The sequence below is a fragment of the Ranitomeya variabilis genome, chromosome 6 (genome assembly GCF_051348905.1).
Source record: "Ranitomeya variabilis isolate aRanVar5 chromosome 6, aRanVar5.hap1, whole genome shotgun sequence".
Taxonomy (NCBI): domain Eukaryota; kingdom Metazoa; phylum Chordata; class Amphibia; order Anura; family Dendrobatidae; genus Ranitomeya; species Ranitomeya variabilis.
In genome coordinates, this window is record NC_135237.1 from 273,458,598 (window position 1) to 273,485,360 (window position 26,763).

At 44.9% G+C, this 26,763-nt stretch overlaps 1 protein-coding gene across 8 annotated transcripts in view; it reads left to right on the forward strand.

Annotated features, from left to right (window-relative positions):
- Window positions 1–26,763, forward strand: part of LOC143782318 (uncharacterized) — a 356,201-nt gene that overhangs the window by 82,490 nt on the left and 246,948 nt on the right. For 6 of the 8 annotated variants that reach the window (XM_077269673.1, XM_077269669.1, XM_077269670.1 and 3 more), the window contains exon 5: window positions 15,768–15,801. The exons of the other annotated variants lie outside the window; for them this stretch is intronic. In XM_077269673.1, coding sequence (XP_077125788.1) covers window positions 15,768–15,801 — 34 coding nt within the window. The remainder of the gene's footprint in view (window positions 1–15,767; window positions 15,802–26,763) is intronic. 8 annotated transcript variants of the gene reach the window in all.

Genomic DNA, 26,763 nt, shown 5'->3' on the forward strand with positions numbered 1-26,763 from the left:
TGCGTGAAAATCCCAGTAGATCAGCAGTTTCTGAAATACTCAGACCAGCCCTTCTGGCACCAACAACCATGCCACGTTCAAAGGCACTCAAATCACCTTTCTTCCCCATACTGATGCTCGGTTTGAACTGCAGGAGATTGTCTTGACCATGTCTACATGCCTAAATGCACTGAGTTGCCGCCATGTGATTGGCTGATTAGAAATTAAGTGTTAACAAGAAGTTGGACAGGTGTACCTAATAAAGTGGCCGGTGAGTGTATATATATATATATATATATATATATATATATATATATATATACATTGTACTGTGTATGTGTATATATGTGTGTATATATATATATATATATATATATATATATATATATATATATATATATATATATATATATATATATATATATATACTGTATATCTATATATCTATCTATCATTAGACACACACACACACACACACACACACACACACACACACACACACACACACACACTCAGTGCCTTACGAAAGTATTTGGCTCCCTGGAACTTTTCAATTTTTTCCCTCATATCGTGCTTCAAACATAAAGATGGTGGTGAATCAACAAGTGGAACACAATTGGGAAGTTGAACGAAATTTATTGGGTATTTTACATTTTTGTGGAAATTCAAAAACTGAAAAGTGGGGTGTGCAATATTATTCGGCTCCTTTAATACTTTGTTGCGCCACCTTTTGCTGCGATTACAGCTGCAAGTCGCTTGGGGTATGTCTCTATCAGTTTTGTACATCGAGAGACTGAAATTCTTGCCCATTCTTCCTTGGCAAACAGCTCAAGCTCAGTGAGATTTGATGGAGATCGTTTGTGAACAGCAGTTTTCACCTCTTTCTACAGATTCTCGATTGGATTGAGGTCTGGACTTTGACTTGGCCATTCTAACACCTGGATACGTTTATTTGTGAACCATTCCATTGTAGATTTTGCTTTATGTTTGGGATCATTGTCTTGTTGGAAGGCAAATCTCCGTCCCAGTCTCAGATCTTTTACAGACTCCAACTGGTTTTCTTCAAGGATGGTCCTGTATTTGGCTCCATCCATCTTCCCATCAATTTTAACCATCTTCCCTGTCTCTGCTGAAGACAAGCAGGCCCAAACCATGATGCTGCCATCACCATGTTTGATAGTGGGGATGGTGTGTTCGGGGTGATGAGCTGTGTTGCCTTACGCCAAACATATCGTTTGGCATTGTTGCCTAAAAGTTCGATTTTGGTTTCATCTGACCTGAGCACCCTTTTCCACATGTTTGGTGTGTCTCCCAGGTGGCTTGTTGCAAACTTTAAACACCACTTTTTATGGATATCTTTGAGAAATGGCTTTCTTCTTGCCACTCTTCCATAAAGGCCAGATTTGTGCAGTGTATGACTGATTGTTGTCCTATGACAGACTGTCCCACCTCAGCTGTAGATCTCTGCAGTTCATCCAGAGTGATCATGAGCCTCTTGGCTGCATCTCTGATCAGTCTTCTCCTTGTTTGAGATGAAAGTTTAGAGAGATGGCCGGGTCTTGGTAGATTTGCAGTGTTATGATACTCCTTCCCTTTCACTATAATCTCCCTTAAACTCCCTCCTGAAACCTAAAGTACAGGCCCCCTTCACCAATCTCCGTGGTGAGGATCTGGCCAATTACTTCCTAGAAAAAATCAACCACATCCATCAGGATCTCTCAGCCCAATCTCCTCAGTGCCTGGATCCCCTTCCCTGCCGCACCTCAAACTCGCTAGACATCTTTGAGCCTGTCTCAGAAGAAGTTTCCAAGCTCCTCGCTTCTGCTCAGACTACAACCTGCAACAGTGACCCCATTCCTTCACCTCTCCTGCAGTCTCTCTCACCAGTGGTCACCACTCACCTGACTAAAATATTTAACCTCTCTCTTTCTTCAGGTATCTTTCCCTCCTCATTTAAACATGCCATCATAACCCCTTTACTTAAAAAGCCATCCCTGGACCAGAACTGCACTGCTAACTACAGACCTGTCTCTAACCTTTCCTTCATCTCTAAACTCCTGGAACGCTTGGTCCACTCCCGTCTAATCCGCTATCTCTCGGATAACTCTCTTCTCGACCCCTTACAATCTGGTTTCCGCTTTTTACACTCCACTGAAACTGCCCTCACTAAAGTCTCTAATGATCTAATAACCGCTAAATCCAAAGGTCATTGCTCTCTGCTGATACTCCTGGATCTCTCTGCCGCATTTGACACTGTGGGTCACCAGCTCCTTCTCACTATGCTCCGCTCCATAGGCCTCAAGGACTCAGCCCTCTCCTGGTTCTCCTCCTACCTCTCTGACCGCTCCTTCACTGTATCCTTTGCCGGCTCCTCTTCCTCTCCTCGTCCCCTGAAATGACCTGAAATAACAAGCACTTTTCACCTATTGTGTCCCCCCCATTTCCTTGTAGATTGTAAGCTTGCGAGCAGGGACCTCACTCCTAATGTCACTGTTTAAATTGTCTTAACTTGTATTGAATTTGTCTGTACATGTCCCCTCTTAATTGTAAAGTGCTGCGGAATATGTTGGCGCTATATAAATAAAAATTATTTATTATTATTATTATTATTATTATCGCTTGAACAGTGCTCCTTGGGATGTTTAAAGTTTTGGAAATCATTTGGTATCCAAATCCGGCTTTAAACTTCTCCACAACAGTATCACAGACCTGCCTGTTGTGTTCCTTGGTCTTCATGATGCTCTCTGTGCTTCAAACCAAACCCTGAGACTATCACAGAGCAGGTGCATTTATACGGAGACTTGATTACCGACAGGTGGATTATATTTATCATCATTAGGCATTTAGGACAACATTGGATCATTCAGAGATCCACAATGAACTTCTGGAGTGAGTTTGCTGCACTGAAAGTAAAGGAGCCGAATAATATTGCACACCCCACTTTTCAGTTTTTGAATTTCCACAAAAATTTAAATCAATACATTTCGTTCAACTTCACAATTGTGTTTCACTTGTTGTTGATTCTTAACCAAAAATGTACATTTGGTATCTTTGTTTGAAGCAGCATATGTGGGAAAACGTTGAAAAGTTCCTGGGAGCCGAATACTTTTGCAAGGCACCGTGTATACACTGCTCAAAAAATAAAGGGAACACTTAAACGGAATATAACTCCAAGTAAATCAACCTTCTGTGAAATCAAATGTCCACTTAGGAAGCAACACTGATTGACAATCAATTTTACATGCTGTTATGCATATGGAATAGACAACAGATGGAAATTATAGGGAATTATCAAGACACACTCAATAAAGTAGTGGTTCTGCAGATGGGGACCACAGACCACATCTCAGTACCAATGCTTTCTGGCTGATGTTTTGGTCACTTTTGAATGTTGGTTATGCTTTCACACTTGTGGTAGCATGAGACGGACTCTATAACCCACACAAGTGGCTCAGGTAGTGCAGCTCATCCAGGATGGCACATCAGTGCGAGCTGTGGCAGGAAGGTTTGCTGTGTCTGGCAGCATAGTGTCCAGAGGCTTGAGGCGCTACCAGTAGACAGGCCAGTACACCAGGAGACGTGTAGGGGACAGTAGGAGGGCAACAACCCAGCAGCAGGACCTCTACCTCAGCGCTTTGTGCAAGGAGGAGCACTGCCAGAGCCCTGCAAAATGACCTCCAGCAGGCCACAAAATGTGCATGTGTCTGCACAAATGGTTAGAAACCGACTCCATGAGGATGGTCTGAACCGACGTCCACAGATGGGGTTGTGCTCACACCCCAACACCGTGAAGGACGCTTGGCATTTGCCACAGAACACCGGGATTGGCAAATTCACAACTGGCACCCTGTGCTCTATAGAGATGAAAGCTGGTTCACACTGAACTCATGTGACAGATGTGACTGAGTCTGGAGACACAGTGGAGAGCGATCTGCTCCTTGCAACATCCTTCAGCATGACTGGTTTGGCAGTGGGTCAGTAATGGTGTGGGGTAGCTTTTCTTTGGAGGGCCGCACAGCCCTCCATGGGCTGCCAGAGGTAGCCTGACCGCCATTGAGATCCTCAGACCCCTTGTGAGACCATATGCTGGTTCGGTTGGCCATGGGTGGGTGTGTATGTATTTATGCGTGTATATATACACTCACCGGCCACTTTATTAGGTACACCTGTCCAACTTCTTGTTAACACTTAATTTCTAATCAGCCAATCACATGGCGGCAACTCAGTGCATTTAGGCATGTAGACATGGTCAAGACAATCTCCTGCAGTTCAAACCGAGCATCAGTATGGGGAAGAAAGGTGATTTGAGTGCCTTTGAACGTGGCATGGTTGTTGGTGCCAGAAGGGCTGGTCTGAGTATTTCAGAAACTGCTGATCTACTGGGATTTTCACGCACAACCATCTCTAGGGTTTACAGAGAATGGTCCGAAAAAGAAAAAAAATCCAGTGAGCGGCAGTTCTGTGGGCGGAAATGCCTTGTTGATGCCAGAGGTCAGAGGAGAATGGGCAGACTGGTTCGAGCTGATAGAAAGGCAACAGTGACTCAAATCGCCACCCGTTACAACCAAGGTAGGCCTAAGAGCATCTCTGAACGCACAGTGCGTCGAACTTTGAGGCAGATGGGCTACAGCAGCAGAAGACCACACCGGGTACCACTCCTTTCAGCTAAGAACAGGAAACTGAGGCTACAATTTGTACAAGCTCATCGAAATTGGACAGTAGAAGATTGGAAAAACGTTGCTTGGTCTGATGAGTCTCGATTTCTGCTGCGACATTCGGATGGTAGGGTCAGAATTTGGCGTAAACAACATGAAAGCATGGATCCATCCTGCCTTGTATGGAGCATCTTTGGGATGTGCAGCCGACAAATCTGCGGCAACTGTGTGATGCCATCATGTCAATATGGACCAAAATCTCTGAGGAATGCTTCCAGCACCTTGTTGAATCTATGCCACGAAGAATTGAGGCAGTTCTGAAGGCAAAAGGGGGTCCAACCCGTTACTAGCATGGTGTACCTAATAAAGTGGCCGGTGAGTGTATATATGTATATATATATGTATATGTGTGTGTATGTGTATGTGTATGTATATGTATGTATATATATATATATATATATATATATATATATATATATATATATATATATATATATATATATATAATATTTGGACACACCTCCTTATTTATTCTGTATTTTAAGGACTAAGAAAATTGTAGCTCATCAAGAGAATGCCAAGAGTGTGCAAAGCAGTCATCAAAGCAAAAGGTGGCTACTTTGAAGAACCTAGACTATAAGACATAATTTCAGTTGTTTCACACTTTTTTGTTAAGTATATAATTCCACATGTGATAATTCATAGTATTGATTCAGTGTGAATTTACAATTTTCGTAGTCATGAAAATACAGAAAAATCTTTAAATGAGAAGGTGTCCAAACTCTCGCTGTGTATGTATATATATGTATATGTGTATATATATATATATATATATATATATATATCACTTTAAAAAAAAAAAAAAAATTGTTTATTAACCCCTTCATGACCTTGGGATTTTCCGTTTTCCCGTGTTCATTTTTCACTCCCCTCCTTCCCAGGGCCATAACTTTTTTTATTTTTCCATCAATTTGGCCATGTGAGGGCTTATTTTTTGCGGGACGAGTTGTACTTTTGAACGACATCATTGGTTTTACAATGTCGTGTACTAAAAAACGGGAAACAAAATTCCAAGTGCAGTGAAATTGCAAAAAAAGTGCAATCCCACACTTGTTTTTTGTTTGGCTTTTTTGCTAGGTTCACTAAATGCTAAAACTGACCTGCCATTATGATTCTCCAGGTCAGTACGAGTTCATAGACACCTAACATGACTAGGTTATTTTTCACCTAAGTGGTGAAAAAAATTCCAAATTTTGCAAAAAAAAAAAAGCGCCATTTTCCGATACTCGTAGCGTCTCCATTTTTCGTGATCTGGGGTCACGTGAGGGCTTATTTTTTGCGTGCCGAGCTGACGTTTTTAATGATAGCATTTTGGTGCAGATACGTTCTTTTGATCGCCCGTTATTGCATTTTAATGAAATGTTGCAGCGACCAAAAAAACGTAATTCTGGCGTTTCAAATTTTTTTTCTCGTTACGCCGTTTAGCGATCAGGTTAATGCTTTTTTTTTAATTGATAGATCGGGCGATTCTGAACGCGGCAATACCAAATATGTGTAGGTTTGACTTTTTTTTTATTGATTTATTTTGATTGGGGCGAAAGGGGGGTGATTCAAACTTTTATATTTTTTTTATTTTTTTCATATTTTTTTAAACTTTTTTTTAAACTTTTGCCATGCTTCAATAGCCTCCATGGGAGGCTAGAAGCAGGCACAGCACGATCGCCTCTGCTACATAGCAGCAATCTGCTGTTCGCTGCTATGCAGCAGAAATGCAGGTGTGCTGTGAGCACCGACCACAGGGTGGCGCTCACAGCTACCGGCGATCAGTAACGATAGAGGTCTCAAGGACCTCTATGGTTACAATACTGAAGCATCGCCGACCTCCGATCATGTGACGGGGGTCGGAGATGACGTCATTTCCGGCCGCCCGGCCGGATGCGGTAGTTAAATGCCGCTGTCTGCATTTGACAGCAGCATTTAACTAGTTAATAGCGGCAGGTGAATCGCGATTTCACCCGCCGCTATTGCGGGCACATGTCAGCGTTTTTGCATGCGGTAAAAAAAACGCGGCGTTTTGCCGCGTTTTCATGCGTTTTTTCCTTCGTTTGCGTTTTTGAAACGCATGCTGGGAAGTGTGTGACAGCTGCCAATCATCAAAATTAGGGTTGAGCGAAACAGATCGGCCAATTTCAAAAGTCGCCGACTTTTGGCAAAGTCGGAAGTCGGGTTTCGTTATATATACTGTGTATGTATATATATATATATATATATATATATATATATATATATATATATATATATATATATATCTACTTCAGCGCGATATAGCAGAAAAGCCGATTGCCGGCTTTTCATTTCTCCTGCCTAAACCCGACATGATATGAGACATGGTTTACATACAGTAAACCATGTCATATCCCCCCTTTTTTTGCATATTCCACACTACTAATGTTAGTAGTGTGTATGTGCAAAATTTCGGCGCTGTAGCTATTAATTTTAAGGGTTAAATCGCGGAAAAAATTGGCTTGTGCTCCCGCGCAATTTTCTCCGCTAGCGTGGTAAAGCCAGTGACTGAGGGCAGATATTAATAGTCACTGTAAATAATTATTAGTAAAAGTTCCCAGGCTCGAGGTCACATGATGACATCCAGCAGAGGGCGCATTATTTACAGGCAGGAGCACAGCTGCATTATAGCAGAGCTCCTGGCTGTAAAATATTTTAACCCCTTCAGATGGATTTACATCGTGGGACGTTACAGATCTACGGAAGGTATGTATATTGTTGGTTTATTATTTTTAATTTGTTACAGAACGATGGTCTTCAGGTGGATTGAGAGAGCAATAAAATATTACAACCTGTGTGTTTATTTCATTAAAATACTTTGCAATATTGTGTGTTTTTTTTTTTAACCATTTCATACAATTGGATTAATAATGGATAGGTATCATGATTGACCCCGTATCCCACCGCTACTCTGGAATGGGAAGAGAGTGGCCAAGTGCCAGAATAGGCGCATCTTAGAGATGTGCCTTTTCTGGCGTGGCTGGGGGCAGATGTTTTTAGCCGGGGTGGGGAGGGGCAATAACCGTGGACCCTCTCCAGGCTATTAATATCTGCCCTCAGTCACTGGCTTTACCACTCTGGCGGAGAAAATTGCACGGTAGCCCACGCCAATTTTTTTCGCCATTTAACCCTTAAAATAGCTACAGCGCCGAAATTTTGCACATACACACTACTAACATTAGTAGTGTGGAATATGCAAAAAAAAAGGGGGATATGACATGGTTTACTGTATGTAAACCATGTCTCATATCATGTCGGGTTTAGGCAGGAGAAATGAAAAGCCGGCAATTGATTTACCGGCTCTAGGGTTAGGGTTTGGATCCCTTTATCACCTTGATGGTGGGGGGTGGCTTATCAGTGTGTATTCTTGTTTTTTTTCTATAAAAACGCATGCGTTTTTAACGCAAACAAACGCATGTGCTTAAAAACGCATGCGTTTACATAGACAGCAATACGTTTTTTTGCCGCAAAAAAACGCCTCTAGAAATTACTACATGTTGCATTTCCGCAACAAAACGCAAGCATGGAAAAAACGCATGCGTTGTCAAACGCGGCAAAACGCATGCAAAAAAAAGTTTTTAATGTTAAGTATAGGAAAAAAAACGCATGCGTTTTTTTGCGGTAAAACGCAGCGGCAAAAAACGAAACCAGTCTTAGAATGTAGTGCGAGCCGATGCAAAGTCCATCTTAAAATCTTATCAAGTTGGAGCTAGGCCATTACCCATGTGATGACATAGTGAGGTACGACGAGTTCCATACCTCCCAAATTTTATTACATTTCCCTAAACAGCCCCGATTCTGGTATAAAGTTCATTCATAAAGGTACCTTCACACTAAACGATATCGCTAGCGATCCGTGACGTTGCAGCGTCCTGGCTAGCGATATCATTGAGTGTGACACGCAGCAGCGATCAGGATCCTGCTGTGATGTCGCTGGTCGTTGAAGAAAGTTCAGAACTTTATTTGGTCGTCAGATCGGCGTGTATCGTCGTGTTTGACACCAAAAGCAGCGATACCAGCGATGTTTTACACTGGTAACCAGGGTAAACATCGGGTTGCTAAGCGCAGGGCCGCGCTTAGTAACCCGATTTTTACCCTGGTTACCAGTGTAAAATGTAAAAAAACAAACAGTACATGCTCACCTTCGCATCCCCCGGCGTCCGCTTCCCACACTGACTGAGCGCCGGCCGCAAAGTGAAAGTACAGCACAGCGGTCACGTCACCGCTCTGCTGTTAGGGCCGGGCTCAGTCAGTGCAGGCAAGCGGACGCCGGGGGATGCGAAGGTGAGTATGTACTGTTTGTTTTTTTTACATTTTACGCTGGTAACCAGGGTAAACATCGGGTTACTAAGCGCGGCCCTGCGCTTAGCAACCTGTTGTTTACCCTGGTTACCCGGGGACCTCGTCATCGTTGGTCGCTGCAGAGCGGTCTGTGTGACAGCTCTCCAGCGACCAAACAGCGACGCTGCAGCAATCGGCATCGTTGTCTGTATCGCTGCAGCGTCGCTAAGTGTGACGGTACCTTAAGGTATGACTGAGTTTACAGACTTCACCTAAGCTCTGAGAGATGGATGTGTGTTGTCCATCCAGCACAGGGCTATCATTTTCCTTGCCAAGAAGAGTGTCTCTCTTAAAAAGATTTGAGCATGATGTCCCCATATCTCCTCTTCCAAAACTCCAAATAAACACACAATGGATTCAAAGTAACGGGAATGTGAACAAGGGAGGACAACAACGAAGTCACCTCTTCCCAGAAAGATAGGATAATTGGACAACCCCATATCATGTGTATAAAATCTGCATCCATTGTGTGGCACCTAAGGCATTCTGAAGATTGAGACCATCCTATTCTGAACAATCTTAATGGGGTCAAGTATGATTGGTATATCATATACATTTGGATAATTTTATTGTTGGCCGAAGGGGATACTTTGGTTGGGGACTCAAGAAGTGTTTCCCAGTCCTCATCTTGAAGATCAGGAACCAGAAGTTTCCACTTTTCTTTAATTAGAAGTACAGCAGAGTAAGCGCCCGTGGAGAACATATATGTATATAGTGCAGAGATAAGACCGTGGGTTCCCTGCGATTTAAGGATCCCTATCAGTGGGAAGGGTGATATTTGTTGCGTCAGATTTATACTGTGCATATGTGATTGGATCGCTGTCCTAAGCTGCAAATAGCGAAAGAATTGGGACTTAGGGACATCATATTTAATTTGTATTTGTTCAAAAGACATCAGAACGCCCTGTTCATATAGATCATTAATAGAGATAAGCGGTGTTTGAGTCGAACTGTTCGCCAATTTCAAATTCGAGCTGTTTTGGGCGGTGTTCGAGTCGTTCGACGAACCCGAACAATTTGCTTAAAATTCGGCTGTTCGAGTTTCTGTTCGATAACTATTCGTTCACCAAAAGCCTAGCTTGATTTGCACATTAAAACTGTTTACCATTGTTAATGGACTGTTTCAGTGTATAGTGGACAGGGGGCTGGGGATAGATCTGTGCTGAAATAACGCCGATCTCCATTTTTTTTTTTTTTTTTTCTTCTTTCCCGCATTTACAGAGGGGCAGTGCAGTCTCTCAGCCTATCAGCAGTGCACACACACACACACAGCAATGTGCATGTGATGCACACAAGCAAGGGCATGTGTCATTGGCTGTGTATGTCACATGTCCTTGCCCTATAAGAACCAGCCATTTGCCCCATCGCCACCATTTCCTCACTGCTGCAGCTTACTGTTAGACGGCACCGCTGCTTCTGTGGTCGCTATACAGACTAAGAGTGTTTTTTTGGAGCGAATTGTCCGAGAGATAGGTTTAGGGAGTCAGGACTAGTTGTAATATCAGCCCTTTTCAGGGTAGGTTACAGCAGTTCATTGCACTGTTTGCCAGGCAGGTCTGAGCCAGTGCTGTGCAAGTATTAGTCACAGCATTTGGTGTAATCTAGCTCAGCCAATCCTTTTGGGTTAGTAGCATTGTCTGATAGTCATCTGAGTAGCCTGCCTGTGAAGCTAGCTACACCGCCTGTGTATCCCAATTTTTACTGCATCTAACCCAGTAAATCGTTTTTGGGGTTTTGGGCTTAGTAGCAGTGTTTTCAGTGTTTGCACGTCAGCAGAGTAGCCCGCCTGTGAAGCTAGCTACACCTCCTGTGTATCTCAATTTTTACTGCATCTAATCCAGTTAATAGTTTTGGGCCTAGGAGCAGTGTCTGCACTGTCCGACGAGCCCTGGTGCAATACATTATGATGTATAGCCTGGGTCAATGAGCTCAAGAGGTGGGGCAAATCACGGAGTGGTCTCAGATCAGGGACCTATGCACCCTTCTGCACAGTTTTGAAATGGCAACGAAGATGTTTAGTGCTGACGATGCCATTATCAGCATGACCATTCTGGTGATTTACATGCTGGAGCACACCTTACACAGTGTTCGGAGTCAGGTGGTGGAACAAGAGCAGGAGGAGGAACAGGAGGAGTCATATGTGGAAGGGATCATATCTCCAAGGTCAAGAAGGTTGGCAGCACCAAGGCGACTGGCATTGGAGGCTGGGGGAGAGGGATTACCGAGAGCGCATGGTACCAGGCAAACTGTTGAGGAAGAAGTGGAGGACGAACTGGCGCTGGGCATGGAAGACTCATCAGATGAGGGAGACCTTGATCAAATTTCTGTTGTGCAAGGTTGGAGGGAGAGGGCAGACGAAGGAAGCATGATTCTCACCTCGCAACCACCAAGACAACAAGGACTTGGTCCTCCTGGATGCGCAAGACACATGAGTGCCTTCTTGCTGCACTACCTGCAACATGACCCTCGGATTGTCAGAATCCGAAGTAATGCCGACTACTGGGTTACCACACTCTTAGATCCCCGGTACAAAAGCAAATTTGGCGAAATAATTCCTGCCATAGAAAGGGATTCACGCATGCAGGAGTATCAGCAGAGACTGTTACAGAATCTAACATCTGCTTTTCCACAAAACACCAGTGGTGCACGTAGTCAATCTCTGAGTTCTAACTTGCCAACCGTGGGACTATCGAGTCATCACTCTAACCGTAACAGTAACATCGTATCTGGTGGTAACAGCAATTTTTTCCAATCGTTTGAAGATTTTTTTTTTAGACCATCCTTTGCAAGGCCACAGGAGACAAGAAGTCTGATGCACAGCCAACGCCTAGAGAGGATGGTACAAGAGTTTCTCCAAGTTAACATCGATGCCATGACTGTGGAACTGGACCCTTGCTCATTTTGGGCTTCCAATCTTGAACAATGGCCTGAGCTCGCCACTCACGTCTTGGAGATTTTGTCGTGCCCCGCAGGCAGCGTTCTCTCTGAACGTGTGTTCATCTCTGCTGGTGGTGTGCTGACAGATAAGCACACTCGGCTGTCCAGTGACAATGTAGACAGACTAGCGTTCATCAAGATGAACAAATCCTGGATCCGCAAGGACTTTTCTATGCCTGTGTCATCTTGGGGAGACTAAAAGCTTGATGATTTTTGAAAATTACCTCACCAACCGTTATAAAAAAACTCTGGCGAAATTGATGCCACTTAAAGGGAACCTGTCACCCCCAAAATGGCTGGTGAGGTAAGCTCACCGGCATCAGGGTCTTATCTACAGCATTCTGTAATGCTGTAGATAAGCCGCCGATGTTACCTGAAAGAGGAGAAAAAGACGTTAGATTATACTCACCCAGGGGCGGTCCCGCTCTGGTCCGCGTCCGACGGGTGTCTCTGGTCCGCTCCGGCGCCTCCCATCTTCGTTCCATGACGTCCTCTTCGGGTCTTCGCGCCGCGGCTCCGGCGCAGGCGTACTTTGTCTGCCCTATTGAGGGCAGAGCAAAGTACTGCATTGCGCAGGCGCCGGGCTTCTCTGACCTTTCCGGCGCCTGCGCACTGCAGTACTTTGCTCTGCCCTCAATAGGGCAGACAAAGTACGCCTGCGCCGGAGCCGCGGCGCGAAGACCCGAAGAGGACGTCATGGAACGAAGATGGGAGGCGCCGGAGCGGACCGGAGACACCCATCAGACGCGGACCAGAGCGGGACCGCCCCTGGGTGAGTATAATCTAACGTCTTTTTCTCCTCTTTCAGGTAACATCGGCGGCTTATCTACAGCATTACAGAATGCTGTAGATAAGCCCCTGATGCCGGTGAGCTTACCTCACCAGCCATTTTGGGGGTGACAGGTGCCCTTTAAGTGGTGTCTGTGGCTGAATTTTTTGAAAAAATGGACTCTTATTTAGTCCCCTTGCTGAGTTTTAGATGACGTTGCCATCGTCAATTCCAGGTGGGTGGGGTCATCTGCAGAGTTGTTTACTCATACTATGGCCTGGAATTCAGAGGTCTGCTCCAAAGCTTCAGTGTCTGCTAGTTAGCAGAGTAACCCAGCCAACCACCGCCTGTTTACCTAAGTACTATTTTTAACGGCATCTGGCCCAGGAAATCCTTTTGGGCCTAGTAGAATTTAGTGCTACTCAGCAGCGTACCCCACCCATGAAGAAAGCTACACCGCCTGTTTACCTAACTACTATTTTGTAACCGCATCTAGCCTGGGAAATCCTTTTGGGCTTAGTAGAATTTAGTGCAACTCAGCAGCGTACCCCACCCATGAAGCAAGCTACACCACCTGTTTACCTAAGTACTATTTTTTAACGGCATCTGGCCCAGGAAATCCTTTTGGGCCTAGTAGCAATTTCTGCTACTCAGCAGAGTACCCCACCCATGAAGCAAGCTACACCGCCTTCTTTCTTTCTCAATCTAACCCCTCGGCTCTGGGGTGTCCACACTCCCTCCAGCTCTCTCCTTCTCACAGGTGGACTACCACGTGTTTTCACACTGTGGCGAATCTTTTGGGCCCATGCATAAGAAGTCGTCGAGGTAATGGATAATATGTGCCGCCTTACAAACGTCCATGACGACACATTCGAGGAAGCAACTAAACCCCTCAAATAGTGAGCAGGATATGGAGCATCCCGTGGGCAAACAGCGATCTATGTAATATGCTCCTTCACAGAAGCAGCCCAATGGGAGGACACTATTCGGAGGCACAGGTAGTAACCGGGAACGCCCCCTCAATGTCTGTTTTGGCCATTAGGGTACCCCTTACCAACTTCTTGACCCGCCTGATTGCCTCGTCAAAGGAGGTACAGTACATAGTACTGTACTTGGTTCCGCGTCGATGTTGTCGTTTACTGACCTGCCCCTTGGATATGACAAATGGTGGATTAGTCTGAATGTATTGGGTTCATTTTTTGGCACAACTCCCAACGGGGGTACCACTACGTCTTCTAAGGAAAGTGTTCTGAATGGACCTGCCGCCATTCTACCTAAAGATATTTATTTATTTATTTATTTATTTTTTGTCAAGACGTCTGGGTGTTGGTAGAGTGAGTTTAGATTTGTACTCCAGCCTTTTTTTGATTTTAGAAGGGCATGACATGCCTATATCTGTGTCTCCTCCTCCTTTTACTCCTCCACCTCTTTTCTTTTCGCATGACTATATGTAGTTGTGACTTTTCCATGTGTTTGTTGTGTCTTCTGAGCAGTTTGTCAGCTTTTGGACACCTTTTAAGGTGTTTTCTATGTGTTTTCCATGTGTTTTATGTGTTTGTGTTTGCCTGCCATTGGTTTCAATGGGGTTCGACGGTGTTTGATGAACACGTCCCTGTTCGACGAACCGAACACTAGGGAGGTGGCTCATCTCTAATCATTAATTGAAGAAACACCATATGATATCCAGAACTGAGCGGATGGATGATTCAATAACCCTGGGAAATATTCATTGTTGCATAATGGCATTTCGGCTACAATTCCATCAAAGTGGATTACTTTTTTAACCTGTTTCCAAATCAATCGCGCCAGTCGGAGTAGCGGTAGTAATTTAGGGGAATTAGGTTTATTTATTTCTAAAAAACCCAGCGGGCAATCAATCCTTGCATCATGAGCCAAATGACTCTCTGAGTTTTGTAAATAACCCCCAGGCATCCATTTACCCTAAGCTCTAAGTTGGCCAGCCAAAAAGTACAGAAAAAAGTCTGGTAACGCCGCTCCTCCCATTTGTTTTGATCTATGTAGGGTAGATAACTTAAGTTTAGGTCTAGCCTTCCCCCATATAAAGGATGACGTTAGAGAGTTTAAGCTTTTGAAAAAGGATTTGGGGACCGGTGCAACGCTATGTTGGAGGGAATAATGGAGCTTCGGAAGTAATATCATTTTAACTAGATTTATGCGTCCAGAAACAGACGATGGCAATTTACTCCAAATGGTGAACTTGTGTTTGACTAGGTCTAGCAACGAGAAAATATTAAGTTGTAGATCAAGTCCACTGCATTTTGAAATAATTGTTCCCAGATATTTAAAATTAGATACAACTGGTAATGGGGATAAAATTTCAAGATCTGCTGGGACATGGGAGAGAGGCATTAAAGCAGATTTATCCCAACTGATGTATAACCCGGAGTGCGTTCAAAATCCATCTATAGTAGTGATGACATGTGGCAGCGTCTCCTCTAATTCATCCATAAATACTACAATATCATCCGCAGATAGACAATATATTGCACTTTTGTTTGCACTTGAGACCCTTGCTATTTAAATGTTGTTGTTTTTTTAGCGTGGTGGCTTATATCAAATTTTGTTGTATGCACTACTTTAGTGCCTTATTGAAAGGGATGTATTTCACCCTCCGCCTCTTCCCTTTTTGACCAATTCTTATTTTGAACTTGTGGGTGCTATAATCGTTTTATACTATATCTACAAATTATATTTTTCTTTATTGGATGCATTGCTATACACAATGTATTTCATGAAATGCATAGTAACTAATTTATGGCATACATTTTACATAAATCAGACCATCCAAGACCTGGACTGGAGGTAAGTGAGCAGGTGATCCCACCCAGCTCTTTCAGCTGCTTGTAAAATCCGGGCTCATAAAAACACACCTCTCAGCCTGCTTCTCCGGGTCCTCCATCATGTTGTTGCAGATGCATTGAATAGTTGCATATGTAGTATGCATAGTTGTGAGCATTGTTGTAATGTCTGTTTTTTTTTTTTTTTTTTCTTCTGTCTTTTAGAGGAGGCATCAATTTTTTAGTGAGATCCATGTGGGTAAGTTTATTTTTGTGCTTGTGGAATTGTTCTGCCACAGACAATGGGGTTGTAGAGGTTTTGCAGTTGAGATTTCTTTAGCTCTGTAATATCTCTCTGCTTTGACAGTCACTGGCAGGGTGGTAGAAGGGAGATATGTGTCACTGCGCTTAACGCCGTCAGTGATATGAAACCAGATAATTTTTCTTTCCTACGGCACATTTCTTTAGATTGATGGTGAACCCCGCATTTCTCAACTCATGCAGAACAGCCTGTATCTTTGGTAGATAACTACCCAAACCGGGCTGAAGACCACAATGTCATCCAGGTAGGCGGTGGCATACTTCTTTTGCGGTGCCAGCACTTGATCCATAGCCCTCTGGAAGGTTGCTGGGTCCCCTTGTAGACCAAAAGGCATCCTGGTGGAAAACACCCGTCTGGCATCGAAAAAGCCGTCTTCTCCTTAGCACTCTGGGACATGGGGATCTGCCAATAGCCCTCCGTCAGGTTGAGAGTGGTAATGTACCTCACGGTCCCTAGACTCTCAATGAGTTCATCCACCCAGGGCATCGGATATGCATCTGATTTGGAGACCTTGTTCAGTTTGTGGTAATCCATACAGAACCGCCACTCTCCGTCAGGCTTTGGCATGAGGACTATGGGACTCGACCATCTGCTTTTCAACTCCTCGATCACCCCAATGTCCAACATCCTCTTCACCTCATTGGCTATTACCTCCTGACGTGCTTCGGGAATTCTATATTACCTGAAGTTCACCCTTACATTTGGCTCCGTCAACACATCATGCTCTGCCACCTGCCCAGGCAACTCGGAGAACAGGTCCCGATTCTGCTGTAGCAGTTCCTGACACTGTTGACTCTGGGCTGGTGTGAGACTCTCTGCAACCGTGACGTTGTCCAGTGTGGCTTGGTGACTGGCACTTAGGCAAGGGTTTTCCAGTGATTCCCGTTCTCGCCATGGCTTGAGCAAGTTCACGTGGTATATTTGGTGCGGCTTCCTTGTGCCTGGCTGTTGTACCTTGTAATTCACTTCACTTGGCTTCTCCACTACATCATATGGGCCTTGCCACTTGGCTAGGAACTTGCTTTCTACTGTGTTCATAAGCATGAGCATGCGGTTGCCAGGCTGGAACTGCCTCACTCTTGCGGACTGATTGTACACCCTTGGCTGGGCTTCCTGCACCTGCAGAAGATGCTCTTTCACGATTGACATCACCTTCACCATCCTCTCCTGTAATTGGGCGACATGCTGTTTGACGCTCTGGTATGGCATGACCTCAGCTTCCAAGGTTTCCTTGGTAATGTCCAGGAGCCCTCTCTGAGCTCGAACGGTGAGTGGCCAGTAGAGGCTTGTAGCACTTCTCTGATTGAGAATAGTAGGAATGTAAGCAAATGGTTCCAATCTCGACCATCCTTCTCAACGACCTTCTTGAGCGTTGCCTTAAAGGTCTTATTGAAACGCGCCACTAGGCCGTCTGTCTGCGGATGGTATACTGAGGTTCGCAGCTGGACAATCTGAAGTACCTTGCACAATTCCCTCATCACCTTGCTCAGTCAAGATCTCTTTCGGTAGACCCGCCCGTGCAAAAATATGAACAAGTTCCCTGGCTATACTTTTGGCCACGGCTTCGGGGTACTGGGTTGCATAGTCCATGATCACTAAGGTGTATTGGTGCCCTCATGAAGTTTTAACTAGAAGCCGCACTAGATCCATGTCAATCCTCTCAAATGGGACCTCTGTCACCGGCAACAGAGCGAGGGGACTTCGGAAATGAGTAGAGGGAGCGGTTATCTGGTAGGTTGCCAATAAAACCTCTGCATTATTCACTCCTGTGTTTTCTCAATCCCCAGATGTCCCCCCAAAACATGTGAATGGGCCATGTCTAACGCTCTCCCCCGGTATGGACCTGGAACCAAAAGCTGCTCCACTATTTCCCCTCCCATCAGTGTGGTCACCCGATATAGTAACTCGCCATTCACGGTGAAATGTGGGGATCTGGTGTCAGCCCCCAGCTCTTGAGCAACCCCATCAATTACAGATACATTTTCAAATGCATTTTTTAAGGTAATATCCCACATCTGAGCGGAACCAAATTTTTCCCCAGAAACCCCCAGATCAGGAACCTCATCCTCGTAACTCGCCATTACACATAAGGGGAACTCCTCCACCTCGGGCTGTGATGGGGATTGAGCAGGGTTGGACTGGCCTCTGTCTGAGTCATTTGTCAGCCTTCCCCCACAAGTCCCAAAACATGCTGAAGTCCTGACCGGGGTGTAGCAAGTTTTTCACAAACCCTGACCTCATGGGACTCAGTGCCACAGTTAGCTTTTGTACAGGCACTGGCAACGAGGTAGTCCTTGGCATCGCCATGGATACTTCGAACACACACATGCTTCCCTGAATCAGCTGGTTGGGAAGTGTAGACCTTATCAGGGTCACCAAACTCCCCGAGTCCAACAGTCCTGTTTCCAGCTCCCCATGTATGGTCACAGGACATGACTGAGGCCCATCGCTGGGCTGATGGTCCGCTCTGCAAGCGGTGTAAGCGAAGTATGAGCAGCACCGGCCTAGACTGCGGTCCCTCTGCTCAGAAGACAAGACAATGGACAGCGACGTGTCCTGGACCATGGCAGCGCCAACAGATCAAGTCCTTACCAGCAGTCTTTTGCACCCCTTTAACAGGATTTTGGAACCTCGGACCTCCCCTAGTGGTGGCTCTTCCCCTCTTTTGGGACTCTGGCTCCCACTGGATACTCCAGTATGGGGATGCACTACCCCCTGGCTTCTTTAGGCACCTCTCGACCACCTGGTATCTCTCTACTAGGCCGACCAGGTCATCCGCATTCCGAGGATCCCCGGGTCCACCCATGTCTGTACTGACCTAGGAAGGGAATGGATAAACCTGCCCATTACAACCCGCTCCACAATCTGGGCTGGGGTGGAGGACTCCGGCTGTAACCATTTCGGCACCAGGTGGAGTAAGTCGAACATTTGGAAGCCAGGTAGCTTATGACTGCAATACGCCCAATGATAAACCCTTTGTGCCCGAACAAACATAGTCACCCCTGAGTGAGCGAGTGTCTCAGTTTTCAGTTTCACATTCCCGGGCATCTTTCAAGGCCAGGTCATAATAAGCCTTCTGTGTCTCGACGGTTAGATAGGGGCCAGCACCTCTGCCCACTGGTCTGGCCGCAGTCTCTCGCTTCGCTACCCAATCAAAAACAGTCAGAAATGCCTCTGCATCATCCCCCGGTGTCATTTTCTGCACTGCTCGTCTTACCGCCTTCCGGACATGCGTGTCGTCACCTGGACTTCTGGGCTGGGTTTCCGGCCTTCCCCAAACTGCCTTGGCAAGCAACTCAATCTGCTGCTGTCTGAATTGGTCCTGATGCTGCTGCTGTTTCTGGTTGAGCAACTTACTCGTCTCCTGGTGGGCTAGCTGTTGTTGCTGCTGTGCGCTCACCAGATGCTTGATGAGGTCCTTCATTTAGCCTGACTCCGTCCGCTGGTTTGTGGCCTCCTTTACCCAGGACATGCGGTTTTGACCATGACCGCCACTGGCGTTCCTGGAACGATGCCCACATTCGAAACACCACTTGTTGCAGTTCGCTCACGTGGCGGCACAGAGAAGTAGAAAAAATGGGAACAACATCTCTTTAAGTCCTTGTTGGTTTATTATCAGGCAGCATAAACCAACCCATGGGAACAAAAACTCGGCCTTTATGGCTACAACCGGAACAAAACCACAAAAGGAAAACAATAATGCTGCAACACAGTCCATATGGTGCGGGCGGCACCCTGCTCTGGAGCAGCACAGGTTGTATGTGCTTGACGAGCCACAAAGCCTCTGAAGACTCCTCTCCAGGCAAGCCGAGCACAGCCTGCCTGCAGAGCTTGGTTATTTAAACCAAAGCCTGTGTTTTCCCATCATGTAATTGATCACATGATCATGACCTCACGCAGGTCCTGGCAAGTCTGCCAAGGGAGATAAAGTGGACTTTCAGCCCTTTTATGCAACTTAACCCTCACAAAACGTAGTCTGCTGGAGAAAAATGCTCTAGTTTCATATCACTGATGCCATTAAGCGCAGTGATGCATATCTCCCTTCAACCACCCTGCCAGTGACTCTGTCACAGCTTATATATCTTTTACTATATGGTGGCCCGATTCTAACCCATCGGGTATTCTAGAACAGAGGTGTCAAACTGCATTCCTCGAGGGCCGCCAACAGGTCATGTTTTCAGGATTTCCTTGTATTGCACAGGTGATAATTTAATCACCTGCACAGAATGATTCCAGCACCTTGTGGAATGCTAAGGAAATCCTGAAAACATGACCTGTTGGCAGCCCTCGATGAATGCAGTTTGACACCTGTTCTAGAATATGCATGTAGTTTATTTATGAAGATTTATGAATAATGCAATAAATACAAAGGATTTTCTGGGTAAAATATATACATTATCAGCGCAGCTGGGTTTAAATCTCGAGTCAATATCGCTGATTGGTCGCGCTCGGCCGGCTACGACCAATCAGCGAAGCATGGTTCAAATCCTGTCCCAATTCGCGGCCGGACTGCACCTGTCGCTGATTGGTCGCGGGCAGCTGGCGAAACCAATCAGCGACGTGGGATTTCCATTACAGACAAACAGACAGAATTAAAAGATTACATAGTAGATGCCCGATGTGTTAGAATCGGGCCACCATCTAGTATTCATATAAACATTAGTGCTTACATTAATGTTTTAACCCATTGGACACACTGCCATTGTATTTCTCCTGTCTTTATTTTAAGAGTCAAAACTTTATTAGTCACCTATCACTGTATGACAGCTTGTTTTCTACAGGATGACTTATAATTTTCAAAGACACCATTTATTTTACCATATGATAAACTTAAAAACGGGGAAAAATTTTTATTCTCTCCCTCACACACTGTCCTCCATGTTGTTCTCTCCCTCACACACTGTCCTCCATGTTATTCTCTCCCTCACACACTGTCCTCCATGTTATTCTCTCCCTCACACACTGTCCTCCAAGTTGTTGTTCTCTCCCTCACACACTGTCCTCCAAGTTGTTGTTCTCTCCCTCACACACTGTCCTCCATGTTATTCTCTCTTTCACACACTGTCCTCCATGTTATTCTCTCCCTCACACACTGTCCTCCATGTTATTCTCTCCCTCACACACTTTCCTCCATGTTATTCTCTTTCTAGTATATGTATGTAGTTTATTTATGAACGCTGATTGGTCGAGGCCGGCCGGGCGCGACCAATCAGCGATGCGGGATTTCGGTTACAGACAAACAGACTATATATATATATATATATATATATATATATATATATATATATATATATATATATACCGTATTTTCCGGCGTATAAGACGACTTTTTAACCCCTGAAAATCTTCTTAAAAGTCGGGGGTCGTCTTATACGCCGGGTATCGCCTTGCCGGGTGTATATGGTGGGTGGGGGGGAGTGGGCCTGATGACGACGAGGGGGCGTCTCACAGGAAAGTGAGTATCCCCCATTACCTCATTGTATCACTGCAGCGTGGGGTCTCTGCTGGGAGCGGCGGCGGCTGTGCTGTGGGGCGGCGGCTCCTCTTCTTCAGTGTGGGGCCTCTGTGCTGCTGGGTGGCGGCGGCGGCTTATCTTCAGGCAGTCGGGGCTCCTCCGGTATCTCCTTAAAGCCCGGAGGCCCTGCCGGCAACTCCATCGGTGCAATGCAGTGGCCTCCGGGAACATGGCCGCTGCTCAGATTCAGAGATCTGAATCTGAGCATGCGCCGCCCCCAGCGGCCATTTTCCCGGAGGCCACCGCATAGCAGCAATGGAGCTGTCTCCGGGAAAATGGCCGCTGCTCAGATTCAGATCTCGTCTCCCGAGATATATATATATATATATATATATATTATTTCTTTACATTTTTTTTCATCTTTATACGGTACTTATTCAGAAAAAGAGTAGTAATTCATGAAGTACTTTAATATATAGGTGTCAAAGTTGGCAGTTTTTATTCCTATTATCTTGCCACCGCTCCCCTGGATATTCTGTTGTTTATTTTTTGTTTTGTTTTTTATTTCACTATACATTTCCAGAAATATGAGTCTTGTTAAATATTTTTTATGATCAAAACCAAAGAGTATTGCTTACATGGTAATTATTTAACACCTTAACGACGTTGTCCAGCTGATGATTGGTGCTGTCAGAGCAAAGGTCATAGGCTGGAGCCTAGCAACCATGGCATCACCAGGGCCAGCTGTGATTGGTACAAGTGCACATATGTGATCTGACCCCACAGTGACTGCCCTGTACTTCATTATTCAAGCTGCAGACTTTGAAATGGCAGTCATGTTTTTCAAGCCTGTGTCATCACTGCCATTGTTACTATTGCTGCTGAAGAAGGAAGACATTCCTGATTCTTTTCTGACCCGTTCCTGATCTTTCCCCCTTTTTATCTCACCACTTCTTCTGCTGAGCGCTGATCAGTACTTAATCACTCCTTTTTTGGCAGTTTTTTTTTTCTTGCGTACTGCAGCCACCAAGTGTTGATTAGTGACACAAACCACTGATCCCCACTCATGCTCACTGTTTTCCACAACTTTGTTTTTTGTCCATGTCCATTTCTCCCCCACCGTTCAACCCTTCGCACCACATCGTGTGTGCGTCCTAAAACCGCCGAACTGTTGATCAGACATTCATCACTGATTAGCGTCTGTATTCGCTTATGGCAAGGACATTTTTTTTCTGTCTATCTTTATCCTCTTTTTGTACCACATCTGTGCATGCATCCTATAGCCATTGATCGCTGATCACCGAGGCACACCAGTGATCGGCCTCTGGTTGTTGTTTTTTGTTTTTTTTTCTGTGTGTATGATAAAAGAATCAAAATAAATAATTTAGATTCGTTAAGACTTTGTACTGCATTTAATTAGGTTTAGTGTCAGTGCAAAAAAAAGGAATTACATCCATGCATGTGTCCGCCTGCCGTTGAGCGCTGATCGCTAATGCTATAAGTGACCGGCCTCTGGTTGTTGCTTTTTTTTTTTTTTTTTTTGGGTGTGAATAAAGAATAAAAAAAACTGAAAGGACTAATTAGGGACAGTAAAAATACACTGTAGTAATTGGCAACTACTACAATATTTTTTTTACTGACTATTGTCAGAGTTAATGTAAGATAGTAAGATGGTTGCGGGTGCTCTGTAATTTTTTTATCTGATATCCGTTCAGTAACTTTGTTTTTTAATTTACCAAATTGTTATATTCTTATCTTTTTCTTTCTATATTCTTTCCTTTTTTTCTCTCATCTAAATAAAAAACATTTTACAAGCACACACTTGTACACACGCAAACACAACATATGCGAAAAAATGTCCCACTTGTCCCAATCGCAGTATTCAGCAGAGGTGGCATTGCTTCAAACACTGATAGTTGAGGGAGAGGAGCCCGCCTTCCTTATTTTTCCTCCTTTTAAATTCATACTGAACCACCGCTCACCAATACTGTTCTTGTATGTACCTCACCCCGAAGATTGAGCCACTGATTCATGATTTTGTGGTGCAATTGGTAATCAAATTTGACACCACCTGCCTCACAGAAATAGACTTTTTCAAAGTCTTTTTTTTTGCTGAGGATTTTGTAAACCTCATTGTGTCCCAAACAAATTGGTACGCCCAGCAATTTATGGCACAAAACCTCAATTCATAATTTCCAACTTGACCTCTGTAGACGCAGTAGAAATGGTGACATTTTGGGGACTGGTCCTTCACATGGCGTCAGTGAAGAAGTCAGAACTTCGTTAATTTTTGGAATGTTGAGGTTTTATACAACTCTCCAGTGTTCCACAAGGCTATGACCCTTAAACAATTTGAGGCAATCCAAAAAATGTTTGCATTACAATGATAACTCACAATGTGCTCCCTGAGATGACCCCAACTTTGACCTACTTTTCAAAGTTCGGCCGGTCATTGGTCACTTCACTTCAGCAACAAGTTTAGTGAGGTGTATATTCTCCAAAAGGACATCTCCATGGATAAGTCCCTAATACATTTCAAGGGGATGCTCAAATTTCGGTAATACCTGCCCAGTAAGAGGACCAGGTGCGAAATTCAATTCTATAAGCTGTGCAAGAGTACTTCAGAGTATACTCACAAGTTTAGAGTTTATCAAGGGAAAGACACCTGGACTAAACCCCCCTGAATGTCCCCTTTTCCTGCGAGTGAGCAGGAAATTTGAGTGGGATTTGGTACACCCACTGCTGGATCAAGGTTATCACTTCTACGTAGATATCTTTTATACCATCATCCCACTCTTCAAATCGCTTTCTGTGCGAGCTACCGCAGCATGCGCTGCTGTCCACAAAAATCAGAGAGGCTTCCTTAAGATGCTAATTGAGCAGCTGCTCAGAAAGGGTTAGAGCAGAGCACAATGTAGTGACAACATGCTGGAGGTTAAGTACAAGGACAAGAGGGATGTCCTTTTGTTGACCACCATACATGGTGATGGCAGTACCCCCACCGCTATAAGAGGTACTTCAACACAGGTTACCAAACCAGACAGTATTGGGTACAATAAAAACATGGAGGGGAGTTGATCTCTGATCAAGTCCTCCAGTCGTACAGTGCCATGAGAAAAACTAAGGTGGGGTATAAGAAGCTGGCTGTGCACATCATACAGATGGCAATGTACAACATGCTATCACGACATGCAGGCCAGAGATCAGAAAGGAGCGAACCCCAGTACTTCTGGAACTGAAGGTACTCCTATCGTACCAGACCAACATATCCTTGGGGAGGTCCTTCAAACCACAAAGAAAGGAAGGGCGCTGTAACGCTCGCTCCCTGACTGGTTGGCGCGAGCGTGGGGGTGTGGCCCCACTGTGGCACAAACCAGACTACCCTGGAAGGAGCGTAACTAAGCAGCTACCTTGGTGTTCACTGGAGCGTGTGATGGTGATGCCAGGCTTGTGTGGCAGGTGCCACTCCACACCACTGGTTGACGGAACACAGGCAGGCATGGCTGAGACGCTAGCAGGCCGGTGCCACAGCTGAACAGAGCAGAGCCGTGGGTTTGCGGCGAGCAGAGCAGGAAGGCACAGAACCACAGGTTGCGGTGAGCAGAGCAGAGAGGCGCAGAGCCACAGGTTGGGGCGAGCAGAGCAGGAAGGAATAGACACAATGGTATGCACAGCACAAGAGGGCAAGGCAAACAGACAAGGAAGGAACAGGTATAGACCAGAGTACAGACAGGATTAGGGTCGGGCCAAGACACAGAGACATGGATTCTGACCAGGGTACCAAGCCCCACTGGGTGGCTAAAAAAGAGACACAGGTTCAGGCCAGGGTACAAAGCCCCACTGGGTGGTTGAGACAGGACAGGATCTGGCATCTCTGTAGCAAGACACTAACTGAGGGAAATAGTTGCTCAGGCATCCTCCAAGGGTGGGAATGCCTTAAGTATTTGAGGCCTCTTGGCAATTGGCAGGGGACACCTTAGAAAGATGCACACGGTCTCAATGTGAATCAGGAATTGCCAGCGCTGCCCCCCTATGCACACAGCCAGGAAGCATGCACAGAGTAGGCAGGAGACATGAGGCACACAGCATGGAATCGGCAGGAGACAAAACTCACAGCATGGCCCAGAGTAGTGAGTAAGTTGGTGTGTAAGGCAGGTGGGAAATGGGAGGCCATGCAGTGATGCCGGCAGGGTTGTTGCAGTCGCAAAAGAAGTGCTGACTGTGTTATAGAAGGGGAATATGCAAGGACACCACTTATCAATAATTTCTGATTTGCACAACTCATGTATGCCACCTGATGCACACTACACAACTTACGTATGCCACTACATTATAAAAGTTACATACCAGGAAACACTAGATCAGTTCCAAAATGGGGCCCCTTGTAGGCAGTTTCCAATGCTTGTGCACAATATGGGCTCTCCAAATGCGACATGATGCCCGCAAACCATTCAATCAGAGCCTTCATTCCAAAACCTCACTTCTTCCCTTCCGAGCCCTGCTGTGCGCCCAAACAGTAGTTTTCGTCCATTATGGGATATTGGCGTGCTCAGGAGAAATTGCACAACAAATTCTGTGGTCCATTTTCTCCTGTTAGCCGTGTGAAAATAAAAAAAAAATTGGGTCTAAAGGAAAATTTTTGAGAAAGTTAAATGTTTATTTTTTTCCCCCCCCCACATTGCTTCAGTTTCTGTGAAGCACCTGAAGGGGTAATAAACTTCTTGAATGTGGTTTTGCGCACCTTTAAGGGTGTAGTTTTTAGAATGTTGTCACTTTGGGGTATTTTCTATCATATGGAAAAATGAGAATTCGCTGGTCTTCTTTTAATCCTTATAACTTCCTACAAAAAAATGTTTGTGTATTCGTGCTGATGTAAAGTAGACATGTGGGAAATGTTATTTATTAACTATTTTGTGTGACCTATCTCTTTAGATTTAAGTGCATTAAAATAAAAGATTAAAATTTGCTACATTTTCTAAATTTCCAAATTGCTGTTTTTTTTCCATAATAAGTCTTATCACAGCAATTTTTACCGCGATAATGAAGTACAATACGTCATGAAAAAGTCTCAGAATCAGTGGGTTCAGTTGAGCTATAAGCTCATAAAGTGACACTGGTCAGAATTGTAAAATTTGACTTGGTCACGAAGATGAAAACAAGCTTGGCGGCTGAAGGAGTTACTATCTGGGTTTTTGCATATTTGGCACAGAAATGATTCTAGTCGCAGTATAAAAATTTATGTAAACAGTGGCCACCCCTGGCAGGTACCAAAAGAGACAAAAAAGGAAGTGTGCTTCCTGACCTGAACTTGACAGCTCCATACAGTATATGTGTATGAGGCTCTTCAGTTCAGATCACGAGACTCTCATCCGTTCTGTGATCATGGACCACAACACATAGATGTCTGAATTTGGACTACTGGGGTTTGATACAATGTGATTTGA